Below are 18,153 nucleotides of genomic sequence, written 5' to 3'. Positions count from 1 at the left end.
TGGAAATATAGATGAAATCACTGGATATCAGGATTTTATATCAGACACTTCGGCTGACAACAGCTAAAATTCAAATGTTTGTCAGGTTAATGTTCATATAAACATACACACTTTGATTCATGCATGAAATTTCATAATTTTCTAATATTTTATTACAATAAATTGGAATTCTTAATTTAACAAAATTATATAAAAAAATTATCCTCAACATAATTCCAATAAATTTATTAGTAGTAATGTCTTCCCAAACTTGTGCTGTGTCAGACCTCAAATACAGGCTTTATTGCTTGTTAATCACAATTTTTGGCCAAAGATATTTTTTAATTGCTAAATTAAGATTCCTGCTATTCCTGACTATGCTTAATTTTTCCAGTCATCCCCCAAGTTAAATATTATCAAAATTATTCAAATATTTTTCAAAATTCTTCATTTAAAAGTTAGTCTCCAAAAATTTGTTATTTTTGTATTCTTGTCTTGATAAAGCATTTTGTAATCATGGTCTTGTATTATCAATCATAAATAGTACTACTCTCCATTCTTATTGTGTCATAAGACTTAAAACAAGGAATGACATATAAGCAGTCTGAAAGTTCTGTATTAGTTAAATCAAGACCAATTTATCTTATTCTGGTGACCATACATAATAAGTTTATCGAACAACGTACAACTTCAACTTGACTACATATCCAACGTGGTCTGGGTAAAAGTTTTTACATAACAGTCATAATTCAGTTCTGAGTAGGAATCTTTGATACTTTGATTGAAAGTCCAGGAATCCATAATCAAGCCATACAATTCTCTAAAATTTCGAAGTTATTGTTCTTGCTCAAAATGTTCTCATACAGGTACACATACACGTCAGCATCTTGAATTGGGAATCCTGAATAGGTATAAAAAGAAAAGAAAGAAAATTTCAAAAACTATGGTATTTGACTTTCACTCTGTCACAGATTTTAAAGCGCACAACACTACAGTGCTGAAGTTTTGTTAGATTACGTCACCAGTGCTAGCTGTGTATCCACAAGCAAAAGTCTTCCAGGCAATCCCACTCTGATACCCTTATCAATACTAACTTAAATAATACTAACGTAATGTAAACTGGCAATTCAAGAAAACGTTGAACGTGCATGTAAAAACTTTACTTTACTAAAGTTGAGTGAATGTAAACAAACTTTTTTTGGAACGGTCTTCAAAATAGATTAGATTAACCTTAATTAAAGCGTTTTCACTAGGTATTTTGGACAGGGAGGTGAAAACTACATGAACGTTCAAATTTTTCGTGATTGTTGGTATTAATAATACATCTAATCTTTAACGATGGGCAAGATAGCAACTATTCCTAGCATTTTATACCTAAGTCTATCCAAAACAACTTGCTTATCTCTCATTGACTGTTAGCAGTTGTTGCTATTTTGCCCATGATTCAAGATATCCCCGCATTATCATAGCTATAGTTTATTTATTCCAATATTGATTGCAATTTTAGCCATCCAAAAGTATCGGTTGTAGAGTGAGACCGCCAACAATTTGCTTAGTTTAAGATGGTTGAGGCATTATTGAAAAGATCTATTGGAGTGACTAAAGTGAAGGATTGATGCAGCAAATAACCAAAGGCCAAGGAAGTCTATATCTATCTATTTGGTTGAGTCGCATGGGGCTTTTAAGAGGCCCATTTTCACAAGTATAGACACTTTCAATTAGCGCCCTGCCAGCACCTTGAACTAACTACCGTGAAGTCGGGCAACTTGCATCAGTTGAGGGAAACTTGCATAGCCATCAAGTGACTGACCAATCAAAGCAGCAAAATTTCAAAACTTAAATGAACTACGCAGCTCCCCTCTCAGCTATACTCTACAATTTTTGTTTTGATTTAACTTTGTATTTTAATGACCAGACATGTCATTCAATTGAGGGCTATGCATGTTTGCCTCCACTGATGCAAGTTACCCGATCTCACAGTACCCAATAAATTCCCCCTCACATGACATGGGTTGACCCGGGCAGAGGTTCATTCACTTGCCAAAGTGAACCGCTGCGAGTGGGAATCGAACCTCAGTCTCCTGCATAGCAACCAAGGTCAATGACCACTATACCACAGCGTCACAGAGTGTGAAGTGTAAAGTTTCAGCATCATTATCAAGGCCTGATAAAAAGCATAAAAAGGGAAGCCTTTCTTAGAGGGCAACTTACCAGGAAAGAAAATGACTCTGTAACACTTTCATTTCTTATAAAAGCTTTATGATGGAAAGAAAATCATTTAACAAACTCACCTTTTACAATTCTATGGTCTTTTTAAAGAATTTTAACAGGATTGTCAACAATTTTGATGTTGATGTGTTCTGTGTCTGCTCTGCTCTGCTCTCTGCTGGCTGCTTGGTCGGTCGTCTGCAGGATCAAAAAACCCGTGGAAAATCGAAAGTGATTCTCGAGACGGGGGTAACGTTGGAAATTTGAAAATCATAAAAGTGATTTTTCGCAAGGTTAGCAATACATTTAATATAAAGTATTTATAGTTTTTGGAAAGCTTATTTTCTGTTTTATAATAAACAGGGTGTGCCTTTTTATTAAACGTGACTGGAAAAAAGTTGTGACAAAAAAGGATTTTCAAAGCTGTGTAGAATTTTACTGAAGAAAATTATGAATTTAGCACACTCGGGAGAAACTAAGTCAATCATCAAGGCTTTGAATACAGTTATTGGTTCTTTTAAAGGTTAGAAGGAGACCTTGCGAAATTTCAATTAAAAAATGCATACATTTTCTAAAAAAACCAAAACCCCGTCTCAACATTGAAATCGCGCTTCCACTAAATCGCGGCGAGAGGTTTTAGTCACGTGACTGAAGTGCCTACCCGAAGTGGCTAGACCCAGAACTCGTGGATGGTTGCGTGGTTTTCATCACACGCACAAACACCATATTGAAAGTGAAACCTATCGCCAGATTTCGAAAAATATGCTATTCAAAAACAAAGTATAAGGGCTTAGATTCAATCCATCATTCGAAATGCGGCGCAAATTTTAAGGGGGTACTTAGGCAAAAATGGGTGCTGGGTATGTGCGGATCACGGTGGTAAGGGTCGTTTTTTCCACCTTTCAAAGTCTCTCTAAGGGTCGGAAAATTCACGATTTTAGGAATTTCTTTTTATTTTAGTGAAAAAATTGTAAAAAAAGTCTTTCTAAGGGTACCACTTTTTTCAAAAATTGAACAAAACTTTTCAAAAAAGTCTCTTTAACTATAATAAGGGTCACCTTTTCAGCAAAAAATCTGTCTCTCTAACGTCTAAAAGGGTCGATTTTCGGAGTTTCCGTTCGCATCGCACATCTGCCAATCCTCTAGTCCCCCCTAAGAGAAAGGTTAAAGATTCCTCCACTCTATCTAGCCCCTTCGAGGCTTTAAACTCAATGCAATTTTATATTTTTAGCTTGTTACTTCAAACGTACAATATCACGTACAGTAATTTGAATTTCTTGCATTTAAGTAGAAAGCCAATATAATTAATTGATTTTATTGGTCAAAATATCAGTTTTGAATGAATTTTAACGATACACCTAGAATTCGACATTGTGAAATTAATTTTTTTCACCGAGCTTTTCACTATACTACTCACTACTCGGAAAAATCTATAAAAATGAATAAAAGCGGTCAAAGTCATGTCCGTCACACCCAAGACACTAAGAAAAGCCTATCTGATTTTTTATCCATACGAATTTCCACGTTTTGTGAAGATGAAGGCTTTGCTTGAAATCTTGTGGTGTATTCCCTAGCACTCAGACACGATAAGTAAAGGTGTGTTTAAATCGACCAAACTTGTTCTAGTTTCTGCATTTTTATGGTTTATGGCTCACACATTCTTAAGCCACGTTAACCGGCCTACTCAAAATTACCTATTACCTATTACCTCAGACCTCCTGTCTTTTGACATTTTTAGAAAGCAATTTCCAATTTTAAGATTAACAGGCTAAATATTGGTCATCTCAACTGGAAAGTGGTTTAAATTACTCTCTTTAATTTGAATCTTTCTCTAATTCGAAGAAAATATTTGGTCTCAGGAGGATCGAATTAGAGAGAGTCAGCTGTACGAGCATATAGAAATATGTTCTAGGTCATATTTTGTTTGGTGAAGTCATCGCAAATTTAATTTTTGCAAACCTTCTCTCGTCTTTTCCAGGCTATCGCGGAACTCTACAAAAGCACGAATCTGTTAGTGGGTGATAGCAGCCTATAGGCTAAATGGTTCAAATGGTAGAATTAATTCATACTAGAGTAATTCAGGATTTAGAATTGAAATTAAACATATTCTAAAAATAGAAAGCACACGTAGAAGATTAATTAAATGGTGCCTGATCCGGAAATCACAGGCTATTTATCATGTCATTAGTGTCTGCTAATGTCTAGATGCATCTTTTGTTCTGAAGCCACTTTCTTTTAATCCCCTTTAATGGCTACATTCTGTTTCCGATTAAATTTCGAAAACACTCTTATTCTTGGTTAGAAATGGTATATTTGAAAACTGATGTAATGTTGTTAGAGGTTTTAATCTGTAATTATCACATCTGGTATTTTGCAATTTTATGTTTTCCTGTAAATTTGGGTCACGTTCACAAATATCACGTATAAATCCTTGCCACGGAGTGCGATTAGTAATGGGTAAAAACACTATTACACTGCCTTCTCACAGGTTCTGTGAGACTGGGACCCCTTCCCACTGGAAAGATTTGCCAAAATATCGTCCCCAGTGGAAAATTATCCTCCAATTTTTGTCCCCACTGAAAACAACCAAATAAACCAATCCTCGCTGCCAAAAAATCATGCTATTTTCCCCATTACCACTGAATTTTCTGACTTGAAAACAAAAGAATCGAAATCCCTAGCCATAGAAAATATGGAAATATCAATCCCTTTTGAGTTTCTGTCCCTTATTTTAATCCCACTTGGCTGAAAAGACCTTACCGGGTCTGTGAGAAGGGGGTGTACTATTGTTAAACTCGAAAAAAATCATATAGCGTTAGTTTTCCCTTCGAAGTAATAAATTTTTGATGGTTGAAAGGTATATAACTTCACTAGTCACCGTTTCGTAGTATATAAGAACGCGGCTGTGGTTGTTCTTATGAAATATTATTCTCATGAATACGGGGAGGGGAGAGGAGGGGTACATAAGGGTCCCTGTTTTACACCCTCTTAAGTTTCCCCAGTCTTTCATGGGGGTACAACAACCATATAATAGCAAAATTGAGTCTCTGTCAAGGTCCCAAAATTACTGAATATAAATCCTTGCATCAAAGCTTGAAAATGTTTAGCTAATTTGGGAAAAATGAAAAAAAAACATCAAAAAGGGGGCGGGGGGAATTCTAGATATCCCGCAGTTCTTCATAAAGGGCCGATTTTCGCGTAGTTTGGCTCGGACATACCCGTCTGTAACTTCAAAAATCTAGTACCCCGCCCCGGATGTATATATTCTCGTGTATAATCAAGGCTCTACTCTACCAGTAAATCACATCATATCACAGTGGCGACTTGTATATAATAAGGAAGGACATGACATTTTATGCTTTCAGCTGTGGAAATTATGCAATGTTAGAGGTCCTGTTTTTTTACCCAAACTCTGAAAACAGGTTCAATAGATTCTGCAATTTCCGCTCTCATATAGAATGAGGTAAAAAGGAAAAAGTACAATGCTTAATTACATTTTGACGTCAAAACTCTGGTCCCGGCTACTCACGGTTATTGGTGCATTGTGAAATGCACTGGATTCAATTACTTCAATATCACAATTGAATAAAGAAACATCAAAAAATACATTGATGATATTTTATTTTTCGGTTAAAAAATCGATATGTAAAAGAAATTTGATAGCTTGGTGAATATTCACTATACAACGACTATAACTGATCAACAGCTTTCGAGGATTATTCAAAACAGCCGAGAGCAGCCGGAGAAAATGTTCGTTTCTATATAATAATAGCCGTACGTGTCTGAAGCCTTTCTCTGCAGCGTTTTAATTTTCGCTAGCGATTTTGACCTGTTTCCGGGGGTAATGTTTTATTTTTTTCTAATAGCTTTCAACCATTTTCGTGAAAAATAGTAGTTCACTCTGATTAGTGTCCAGGAATAACTTAGAAAAGAACAATAAAGGATTGAAATAAATAGCATTCCTCTCAGGCCCAGCATTTGAGTGATTCTTACACTTTCACAAATATAAATCGTTTAATTTTTACTGGGTTAAAACAACTCTTATTATCCAATTATTCGGCGCTCGCTCTTTCTCATTGGCTATAGATGACTCCTGATCGATCATAAAGCGTACTAACGTGCTAGTTCGGGAATCAATTAATGTTTGATCGGTTCATGCAAGTAGTGAAGTCACTTTTGTTTAAACCGTCCACTATCTTCCCTTTCGATACAGAAATACTGCGATCGATTAAGGCCGCCCTAGGGGACGCCTTGCTGTCTGCATTGTATTACAGGCTGAATGAACACGTATTCGATGACAGCGTCTTGAAACTATACATGATTTCACTTTTTCCTCTCTGATTCGAAATCCAAGTATTGACAGTGCCTTTTTCCGCTGTTTACAAACTATCCGAGTTGAACCGAAAAATGGCAATTATACATCTGGTCACCTCTATCTCAGTGACCTGGGAAGGTAAGCATTTTTCCATTTGAGGGGATGAAATGGGATGATACTCTAGCTAACCAACATGGAAAACTATTTGCATTATTTGAATCAGCTTACCTCAGGCAAATTAAGGCACGTCCAAATTTACAATAATTTTTTATCACCATATCACTTCATATATCGAAAGAAGCCTATTGGAGTGTAGATCACTGGAATAGCTGTGCCATAATTAATTTTTTCACCCAAAAAAAAGATATTAGACAAAAACCAAAAAATGCTGACGTCAGCAAAACTTGTTTTTTGAATAACTCCAGTTTGGCTTATGGTACAAACATGAAATTTGGACAAAAGTTGCATATCAATAATACTAACATTTTTGCATAATTATTTTTGCAAATTTTGCTGACGTCAGTAGAAATCAGCAAAATACGAAATTTTGCAATAAAGTGCTGACGTAAGCAAAATTTCAAATAAACTTTTTTTTTAAATGATCCTTTTAATGGTGTGCAACTTTGGTCCAAATTTCATGTTTTTACCATAAGCCAAACTGGAGTTATTCAAAAAACAAGTTTTGCTGACGTCAGCATTTTTTGGTTTTTGCCTAATATCTTTTTTTGGGTGAAAAAATTAATTATGGCACAGCAATTCCAGTGATCTACACTCAAATGCGCTTCTTTCGATGTATGAAGTGATATGCTATGACAAGTGGAAACGGTGATAAAAAATTAAGCTAAGTTTGAAAAATCTGAGACTTCAAAGTACTTTCCACGAACATTGGTACAAAATTTTGTTCCGAACCATCTGCGAGGTAGCATTGAGATAAACTTGTCTCTAAATTGAATATTGTTACCATCGTGATGTTTTTAACTAAATTCATATGCCTGAAACTATGAAAATTCTATTTCTCTACAGCTTTTAAAAATTGGAACTAGACATTTTTATCTCTCAAAGGAACTCGCATCAAGGAACTTTGATAAAGTTTTTTTTGGATGAGTAAATCATAAACTGATTGTTATTGTTGACGCTGACAATCAGTGCGAAGAAAGATCTGTTGTTTGTTATCGCCGGTTGTTTTCATAGACAGCTAACATACATCCAAAGTGTAACACAACCGCATGGACCCCCACCTACTGGAAAATTTGGCCAAAAATTCGTAACTTTGGGAAAAATACACTACAATTTCAGCACCTCCTGGAAAATTGACTTTAAGCGAGAGGCTGTCAACATGTTTGATGATTGTGATACCTACGATGAAATACCAATGAAGAGCCCCACCCCCAGCAGACCCAAAATTTTTCTCGAGTTTCAGGCAAACCCAGAGTCGGGAATTTTTTCGGGGAACATTTAGAAATCGGAGAAATTTGCATTGAAAATCATTGAAAAAAGGGAAAATTCACAAATTCACACAAAAAATAGCTTAGACGCATTCACGCAATCAAAAAGTGAGTTTTCACGTAGACTATGCTATAGTCTAAGACGAATTCGAAAAATAAAGAATAATCTGAAACACGCAAATTAGCAGTCGGGCGGAAATTTTGTCCGCGCGGGCGAAAAATAATCGGAGGGGCTCAATGTCTTGTAATGTAAACACAGACTCTATTTTCCGCCGCGCTACACATTATGTTTTATAATATACAACTATGTTATATCATAATATTATAATAATATATTATACGGACGATAGCATCGTCTAGTTTTCACGTTGACGCAAGTTTTTTTCAATTCACGCATTCACGCAACCAAAAAAGTCCATTCATGCATTCACACAAACCACTGTGGGCCCAATGGAAAAATCTTCAGTTTTTAAGAGGTATGCATTTTTTAAGTTTAAAATTCTATAGTGGGGATTTTTACAATGGTCATTGGGGATAAGATTTCGGGGTTGTAGTTTTTATTTACCGGATACAATTTCTTGGGCTTGGTATGTACAGTAGAGTCTTCGTAACTCGAACACGCACGGGGAACACAAGTTTGTACGAGTAAAGGAAATTTCGAAAGATTTATAAGGCGTCGTTGAGTGAAGGGACCATAAAACTTGTTTGAGTTAAGGAGACAATCGAGTTTTGGAGGTTCGAGTTAAAGAAGTGTTTTTCAAATGGGTAAAGGGTGGGCACCCAACAGCTGAGCATGGATGTCTCAGGGTACTGAATAAATAAGAAATGGATCTAAAATAAATGTAAATGCTCTCTAGATAATAGTTTCTTCAGTTTAAGACATTTAATTATGAGACCTTCATATCTTAAATTCTCTAAAAATAACCAAAAGCTGAGATATTTTAAAAAATCATAACATGTCCAAAAAATTATTGATTATCAAAAATTCTAACATTTTCTCGAACGAGTCAATGTCAGATTTTATTTGGTAAATTGAAAAGACATTAATGTGGTAATGAAATACACTTTTCTTTATATAAGAACAATGAGGCTCAAAATCGCCAAAAAATATGAACAATTTAATAACAATGCTGAGCCTAAATTTACTCAATTTCAAGCAATTTAGGGGTCAAAGTAGTAAAAATTGGATATATAACGCCTAAAATACCTCCATTATAATCTATAATAAGAATAGGATGAGAATAATTTGAGGCTCAAAGTGCCAAAAAATAAGAACAACCGAGCCTGAGAAAATTTTACTGATTCTTTTAAAAGAATGGTAATTTTTCGTGAATCAGAGGGATAGAAAAATATTCTGGATATGGACACACCTCAATATAATACCATGGATATGTCATTTATAACTTTGTAGTTGGATAGAGATAGAGAACGTGATCTCGAGGCTATTGAAAATGATTGTGGCAAAAATGGCGACACTCAATAATTTACCGTTAGCTTAACCTAGCGACCAGTTGCTAGCTGAAACGAAAAAAATCTCAAAGTTTTAGTTTTAGTATAAAGATCTATCATTGTGGTGAAAAAGGATAGGTAATTAGACCCGTTATTGTAGACCCATTGTCTCTTTGAAAAGACTTTTTAAGTACCTCATTAACCGAACAATTATTTCCCTTAAAGACCTCAAATGTTATTTAAAGAATCTCAGGTAGACTAACGGGAAGGCGATCATTAATCTTGTGGCCAATTAAATTTGAATTGAACTTTGGCTACAAGCAGAGTTGTTTACGAGTTACAGATATATTGTCATTTATATCCCCCGTACAAGAAGAGGTGCATAATTGGTCCATCTAGCGGGGGAACAATTATACTTTACCTCTCCTGAATCAATTTAAAAGTACGTAGGAACTTAATGTAAAAAGCTAAAAAGGGATATTAGTAATTTTTGTTGGTCAAATCAGTGTAGGAACAAACTTTCACCACTCCACTCCCACTGTGCTATTGTCAACAAGATTCTTGACAAATTACATGTATTGTATTGGAGTTAAGTAGCGTGGGTAATCTAAAAGTCAGATTTCTTAAGTCAAAATATTGCAAAATATTTAGTACTGAAATACTAAGGGGGACTAAGACAAGGTAATCTCAGAGATCTCTCAAGCTGGTTGCTATCTCAAAACTACAATGAAATAAACAGAAAAAAGTGTTATTTTGAATGTCAAACTCCAGTGACTTTAGCGCAGGTGCTATCAAGTCTCACAAGAAAATTATCAATTCCACGCAAATTTAGTTTGAAACTCGAACCCAGCTCCTTAGTGTGTTTTTATGATTTTGATAGCACTCTGGGAAGCCCCCCCCCCTGTGGTAACTCTGATCACGATATCACGCAATTTTTTGTCTTCAATCACGATCACGCAAATCAACAAAAAAATGGACTGAAAAAGTCCAAATTACGTATCACGGCTCAAAAATCTTTCAAATCACGATCACGTTTTGAACCTTTCGTCACACAATCACGAAAGAAAAAATTTCCAAATCACGTAATTACGCCTCAAAAAAGTCCATGTCACGTCGTCAGGAAAACCGCTTGGGGGCCTCCTCTGGGATACGAGATTGACTTTGGTCCAGCCAGCTCCAACACTAGTATAGTGTTTTGAAACTTTAAACTATAAAGAGGAAGAAAAACATATTTCTCATATAAATTTCACGATTTCCTTCATTAGAAAATATGGAGTCAATATTTCCCGAGTCACCGAGACAGACCACACTGAAAATAAACAAACACACTTACTTCTAAATATGCTATATTGCTCTGATTATTATTTAGTGCCACGCCCTTAGTAACACAAACTTTAATAAATTTGCTGCATTAAGTGTTATAAATAATAGATCCAAGATGGATAAATAATTTTGATTTCCTGCCAAAATATTTTGAACGAAACAGATCAAAGAAAGAAAAAAGATTAATTTGTGTTCATTAACACGAAACTGGAAAAGATGCGCAGGTGCTAAATCATATTTGAAAAACACATCAAGATTAATTAACGAAATCAACTTGTCAATAATTTTGACATAAAAATACGCTATCCAGTTACATAATTGGATAGAAATTGGAATTTTTCTGAATGACGAAGATTAACGATTCAATAGGAATGTCATTTGTCAACCAACATGGCGCCTCTCGACGTCCTGAATAAAAACCTAATCACCCTGTTCATGCATCAATAGATATTTATGTTTAATTTGATAATATATATATTCTCTCTTTTCATTATATTTTCTTTTTTTGAGGAAAGAAAATTCTAAGCTTCCTGGCTAATGATTTCCGTTATGAGTTTTAATGAACACAAAGAGCATGTGCGTGGCTATCTTCAGTGCGCACTTTCCTTCTTTTTTAGCCCTGAAAGTATATTGCTGAGTAATACAATCGTGAGAGGGGTACATCTAAAAGAATCCAAAAAGTCTGAAAAACCCCACGGGGATTTCAAAAATGCGTTAAATAAGTTTTAAAAATCTCAAAAAATATCGAATTTCTCACAAAAGATCTTACTACCTTATTATCCAAAACTTAGTCGGCCCTAAGTGACTAAACGTTGCCTTGGTGACTAAAATTAGGACAGACTAAAAATTTGAGCCGACTAAAATTTGGGCCGACTAATAATCAAGACCGACTAAAATTAAGGCCGACTAAGTTTTGGCCGATTATACTATTTCTCAATAACCTTAAATAGGCTCTGAATATCCAAGAAATTTAAAAAGGAAATCTCTAGAAAATGGCAAAATATCTCTAAAGTTCCAAAAATTCTGCTCTCAGTGTAGACGATCCTATCGTGTGGCGGTTTGGAACACTGTAAACACCTCCGCCACTTTGGCTCGGGTGGAGCCGAATTGATATTGCACCTCCTAAACTATTCCATTTTTTGTGATCATGTATCACTCTCGCATATTCATATTCTCGGGATTCTCTAGTTAGTGTACGAGATCTTGTACCAGTGTAACTTCTCTCAACTTAAGATCTTTATAAGGGGAGTTGTGGGGATTTGAAATACCGTTTTCCCGTCAAAATTTTGGTTGAATCCCAAAATCCTGAAAGTTGAAAAAACTAACCACACCGTCACACAGGTTTGTAGAGGCTTGAATACTGGAATACTGACAAAAAAATAAGGGTAATCATCGTCACCGTCTGATTTTAAAAATACTGTTTTCCTGTATTGTAAAAACAAGTCAATCATCCGTAATACTGTACTAAAAAAGGGCTGATCTCGTCACACCATAAAACTACAACCCTCCCCTTATAGCCTACTTTAGGAGTCTAAAATAATAACAGATAAGGACTGGCTACACCTACAGTGGGCTACTTACATGGGGGGACTAAGCCGAACAAAACCGACCTTTCGAGGGACTAAAGTTTGTAAACCCTCAGAGTAAAATTTCTGAAAAAAATTATTCGATTTTCGAATAGTTTTCTACCCATAGAGAGACTTTTTTGCAATTCTTTTTCTCTCAAAACTAAATTTTCACCTATTTAAAATCGTGAGTTTTTCGATATTTAGAGAGATTACTTTCTGAAAAAGGGGTCACTTATCCTGAGTGCCCTCCACTGGACCAGTTTTCATGAATGCTTTCGCTTCTGAATTAAACAAAGTTACGCAATCACATTTTATATTTAAAAAACGACATTCACGGTAGCAGTATGTTCGGGTTTAAGTTACTCAACTTAGAAAAATATCACAAATACCATCTGTATTTACGTAACTATTGAAAACAAATATTAAACATTTCTAAGTTCCGGAAATCATTTAGTTCGATGAAGTTATCCGCTAAATTTAGATTTGATGAAAAGCTCATCAAAATATGGCTACTAAGAGCGTAATTAAGTTCTTAGACGTCATGAAAAAATTATTTCCAGAAACTGTATCATTTCTCACCCCAACAGAGGGGGGTATGGGGTTTGCGCTTTCCAAAATACCGAATAATTTTGCCAAAATCTCCGAAATTCCGTAAAAAAAATACTTGCAATCCCGATTCCTCGTTTTGACTACATCAAATTTGATTTTTCATGTATGAATTCCGAAAAAAGTAGATAAAAACTTTATAATACCGAAATTTCGAAGCAAAAATTCATGCATTTCCGACACCGAAACAATTTCAGAATTCCAAAATACCGATGGAATTCTGCCCGATTTCCGAAATTCCGATGAAAAAAGGGTCGATTTCCGCGATTCAAAAATACGTACGCCCCCCCCCCAACAGAGGGAAAGGATTGCTCCATTCTCCACCATGGAAAGTCGTTGCCCCAAACAAAACATTATGCTTTAAATCATTAGGAGTTTTCACGAGGCCCTCAGTGGCTTGCTTTATGTGCTGACCGGGGGTGATAATGCCATAGCACAAGAAAAAAGCCCTTATCACGCCATGGAATACGGAATTTCGGAGATTTTGGCAAAAATCATTCGGTATTTCGGAAATATGTCGATTTCTAAACAACACGGAATGTGCCGCAAAAAAAATTGGCTTTCAAATTGTATGCTGCCGTTCAGTAAAGTTGGTTGTAGAGTGGTAACTACCACCCCCTCTTGACGGCCAATATTTAGGGCATGGAAAGGCAATGGTTACCCTATATTGCTAGCATTCTCTTATAGATGTTCTACCTGTGGCTTTCGAAAATCTTCGATTCAGTGACACTTTGATCTTTTACTTTCACGTTTATTTCCAAGGAGGATTTTACTACAAAAAATGGGTAGCAGTTGAATAGACCTTTTCATAAATTACGCTAACTAACATCACTTGCCTCGTTTTTAAATTATTGTCATGGTGATTAACTCCAAGCGGATTTTATTAAAACTATTTCCTATTCATATAAAAATCATTTAATGTCTCAAGAGACATCATTACCATAGTAATTGTTTGAATACGAGGCAAGTGATGTTTATGTCGTAATTTATGAAAAGGTCTATGTTGCCCACAATATATTATAATTATAATTTTGGTCAGTTTAGATTGATGGACTGAAGTGAAGAATCAGGGTTCTTATAATTCTTTAATTTGTTTATATTTTCATTGCATGTTTTAAATATTTGTGTTTATAAAAATTCAAAAAATTGTACAGTATAATTACATGAGGTATATCATCATATCTAAAAATTCTTTGAAATATATACAAGTTAGTTCAGAAAACAGTAAAAAAAATTAAAGTGTAGAAAATATGAATAGATTTTTAATAAAGAGCTTCGCAAAAGGGCTGCGTCATGTTGCAGTGTTGATTTTTGGTTGTCTAACTAACAACGTCGATTTCAGATTTTTCTTTGCCTTGTTGTTTGACCTTTGTGCGTCGATTTTGGAACCAAATTTTGACCTGAAGATAAAAAAACAAATGAAAGTCTTAACTTCGTATTCTTCATTCATATTTCCCTTTGCTATAATGGACCTAGATAACGACATTTTACAATATTGAAAATTGGGGTTGATTGTAGAGAAGGGTTAATGATTTCCTCTCAATGTTTTTGTTCTTGTAAGTAATTTGCTTAATTGAGATGATTGGTTTTAGAGAAATCAAGGGCTTCCTACGTGTGTGGTTTTGCTTTTGAGGGTACAGTATTATAAACTGATCGATCCATTGTAAAGGTAAGATTGAGATTAATTCCCTTAAGTAGTTCTAAACCTTAATAATCGATTTACTTCAAATTACCTGGTGTTCTTTAAGTTTGAGTTGTTTTGCCAGCGCTGATCGATCCACTCCAACGATAAAGTTACACTCGATAAATTTCTCTTCCAGTTTTCTTAATTGGCTTGGTGTAAAGATAGTTCGATGTCTCTTCTTTATGGAGAAGTCTGGAAAGTCTGGAAAAGAGAACATGGGATATGATTATTTTGAAGAAAAAGATTTTTAAAAATGAAGATTTTCAAAGACCAAAAATACTGATGATACATCTTTCGAATAAAATGAAATTCCAAGTTTTTCTTACCTGCAAATTTATGTCTAAGTGTTAAGTTGGCGTCTAAATAAGGTCCGAATGTGAAATGAGGATGATGATGGTGATGTTCAGGTAATCTTGGATGGTGTGGATGGTTGAAAGGTGATGGAATCGGAGTATGTGGGTAGTTTGGGGATGGAATATCGTGATATTCATGTCTGCTACCATCGAATAATGATGAGTGTTGGTTATGATGTTCAGTCTGGAGAACACGAAGTCTTTCACGTCGTGGTGGTGATTGTAAAGTGCGGTAGAATTCATCGTGGTAGTTTCGAGAGGTTTCTTTTGCATCATGGGTATGCGTAAATGAGGGTGAAACAGGTGGTGGACTTCGACTGTCAAAACTTCTTTCAGATTGTGAATCAGTTGAATGTTGGTCAACACTGGATACTGAATTGGCGCGTTTCATTGGTCGTGGTGGATAATCAATTGTTGATGTTTTGATGACTGAAACCTGATGTTGTCTGTCACCAGGGCTGACTGGACGACGACTCAATTCGTGTAGTGGAGAGTCGTACCGTAAGAGTTTTGGAACATCCCGATGATAATCACGACGGTGCTCAATCGTTGACGGTCTGCTTCGACAGCAATGGCACGGTGCTTGATCGTGGTTGAGCTTGAACATTTTAGTTGCTGTTTGTGGTGGTGGTGGTGAAGCTAGATAAATTTTCGATTGCGTGTCAATCATATTTTTGCAAAATTCTTTTCACTTTATTACTATCTGAAAGTAAATAAGAGAAAGATATTAAGTTAATTGAACAATAAGTTGTGTGGCAACGCCTACTCATATACAAATGTGACAATGAATCTCAGATTCGACCAGAATGATCACCCAGGCTTCATTTAATCAAATAAAAATATGACCATTCAATGAAGCAGCCTCAGTCTTTTATACCTATCAAGAACAATAGATTTCAAATTAATTACCCCCACGTGATTTGATAGTCGTCAGTAAATGAGAAGATGGAGCCACATTAAGGTCATTAAAAAGAAATGTCATTTTGTAGTAAACAATGATAAATTACTCTTAATGACAAAAAACTCATTAGCAAGATCATTAATCTTCAAATGCTCTTTAACCATTGTCCAGCAAATTGATCATCTTTATAAAAAAACTCATTATTTACATATTTGGAAACAAAATTAGTGCAACAATAATATATCACAAAAGAAGCCCGACGCCTTAATTATGCTCAATTTTGCTTGTAAAATTTTTATTAATGACAAATTTTGAGGAATTATATGTTGTTTTCAATATTATTGTCCTTGAATGAAAGAGAGATTTTCCCGTGGTAATTACCTTACTGCGTGCGTTCAAAATGTGGGTGGCGAAAATTTGAAAATTGAAAGCGAAAGTGATCCAAAAAGGAAGAATTTTTGGCTTCAAAAATTAAGTACCAATCTTTCAGCAACTTAAACCAAACTGCCAGAAAATGTCAGAAAAAGACAATAATCGCAGTAATGATAACATACCTAAATTTAACACAATCGTGACATTGTTAAAGAAATTTGGCCCAAAAAAATCATTAATTTTATCTATTGACATCAATACATCTTTTGGCGCCTCAACTATCCTGCTCCACACCTTTAAAGGCTGTTACTATATTTGGCAACACAAAAAATGCCTATTGAAGCAGAAATTTACGTTATGTATGTGAGTGACTCTGTATTTATTTTGCTGGTTCTTCCTACTCCTGCTGATGACGTATTTATCTTTCATTATTTGAAATTAATTGCCTGTTTATTTCGCGATAAAATAATTGCGTAAAAGAGTTATTTTGTTATACAATTATTTCTTACATAGGAAACAAAATTATTCGCTAATGACCATCGTTAGTTTTCAAATTCTGAATTTGAAAATATTCTGGAAAAAGGCGTTTCCTTTTACACACCATTTTATAAACTCCCTCTTCCAGGAGCTAAAGTGCTAGAATAAAGTTGGTTTGATGAAAAGTAGTCTTTTGCATTCAATTTTTGGTTAAACCTGGCTCGTTTTCTACCATCATACAGTATCATGAAAGCAGTTTAGCTCACTCTTTATTGAGCATACATTAGACGGTTATTCGAAGCCCCAAGGGGGGATAGAATACTTCGATTAACTGAAAAATTCGTTTTCGCCAGATTTTCAATATAATCTTTATAGGATTGACTTTATTGGAGTAATTGAGGCATTTTGGTTCAGTTGAGCACAAAAAGAAATTACTTGAAGAGTGTAAATGGCAATGAATATTAAAACCTGATTTTTTGAAGAAAAGAAAGTGTTTTAATCGAAGAAAATCAATGTTCTCTCTCAACGATCTCCCAATATAAGAAAATTTCGAATAACTGAGGGTGATTTAGCCTAAAATTGGCCCCAAGGAAAATAGAAATCGCTTCGAATAACTGAAAGTTCGAATAACTAAAGCGCGAATATAACCGAGAGTATTTTTGCCTGAGTTTGGTAAGCAGACTTGAGGGGAATGTAGCTCGAACATTCAGACGTTAAACTATTTCACAGTCTAGTTTTTTTTTTTAATTTCATGTTTCTTGTTTAAAGCGATTTGCATTCTCAAATCAGAATGCAGTCCCCTATCTTGCACTCACTCCGCTAAAGCCGCAAGAGCCTATCTACATTGTGCAGAGAAATTCTGTAACAAAATTAGGGTAATCCTCCAATTGTTAGTGAAGATACAGCTTTCTGTTACATGAAGACATGAAAAAGAATAAGCAGAGGCGAGTTCATTTTCTAAGAAAACGTGGTTGGTCACGGTGATAAGTCATGATGCAAATTTGTTTATGGACTTTGATGTGATCTTTAGATGTTTTAAATGGTTTTAGATCTTGTAAGGCTGTTTTCCATTGATTTTAGTTTGGCTGCCCTGGGTTAGCAAGAAAAGTTTTGGAAACATTGGTTTGCCCATTTATTCTCTTGAGAGGCCAAACTCCATCAATTTTAGAGCGTTGTATGTTGATGTAATTTTTGTTTTTTCTAAAGTTTCAAGCATGGATATCTAGGCTAAGGGAAATGCCATCTCAATTCGAATTCATGAGATTTATGACGTATAGTTTTCTATGGAAATACCCCAGTTTTAGCCAGTGGTGGCAAATTCAAACTAGACAAAAGCTGTAAGAATAAGTGCAAGTTAGAATAATTCGAGTCTATACAAACTAAACCCCGTAACAATAATCGTTTTATCATATAACGCCTACACTGCGTATTACACGCATTATAAACGACTCCGGTCTATTAAAAGTTACACTG

The 18,153-nt window shown here is 35.1% G+C and overlaps 1 protein-coding gene and 1 long non-coding RNA gene across 2 annotated transcripts; both read right to left on the bottom strand.

The window, feature by feature from the left end:
- Positions 1–451: 451 nt before the first annotated feature.
- Positions 452–2,480, bottom strand: LOC136805174 (uncharacterized). The gene is made up of 2 exons (XR_010846348.1): positions 2,271–2,480; positions 452–880 (listed from the first exon to the last, which is right to left on the bottom strand). It is a non-coding gene; the product is annotated as an uncharacterized lncRNA (long non-coding RNA).
- Positions 2,481–13,996: 11,516 nt separating this feature from the next.
- On the bottom strand, positions 13,997–15,653 carry LOC136805199 (uncharacterized). Its single transcript, XM_067061762.1, has 3 exons — positions 14,904–15,653; positions 14,627–14,778; positions 13,997–14,293 (listed from the first exon to the last, which is right to left on the bottom strand). The coding sequence occupies exons 1-3, from the start codon at positions 15,598–15,600 to the stop codon at positions 14,213–14,215; spliced, it is 930 nt and encodes a 309-aa protein (XP_066917863.1). The 5' UTR covers positions 15,601–15,653; the 3' UTR covers positions 13,997–14,212.
- Between the last annotated feature and the right edge of the window lie 2,500 nt (positions 15,654–18,153).

The sequence above is a fragment of the Clytia hemisphaerica genome, unplaced genomic scaffold (assembly GCF_902728285.1).
Source record: "Clytia hemisphaerica strain Z4C2 unplaced genomic scaffold, Clytia hemisphaerica genome assembly, whole genome shotgun sequence".
Taxonomy (NCBI): domain Eukaryota; kingdom Metazoa; phylum Cnidaria; class Hydrozoa; order Leptothecata; family Clytiidae; genus Clytia; species Clytia hemisphaerica.
Note: the sequence above shows the minus strand (reverse complement) of the source record. Positions and strands in the feature narration are given on the sequence as shown.

Coding starts and splice junctions, on each gene's coding strand:
- LOC136805199 (XM_067061762.1), bottom strand. CDS start 15,600: ATGATTGACACGCAATCGAAAATTTATCTAGCTTCACCACCACCACCA. Junction 14,779..14,903: donor ACTTAGACATAAATTTGCAG/GTAAGAAAAACT, acceptor TCTCTTTTCCAG/ACTTTCCAGACTTCTCCATA. Junction 14,294..14,626: donor TCAAACTTAAAGAACACCAG/GTAATTTGAAGT, acceptor TTTTATCTTCAG/GTCAAAATTTGGTTCCAAAA.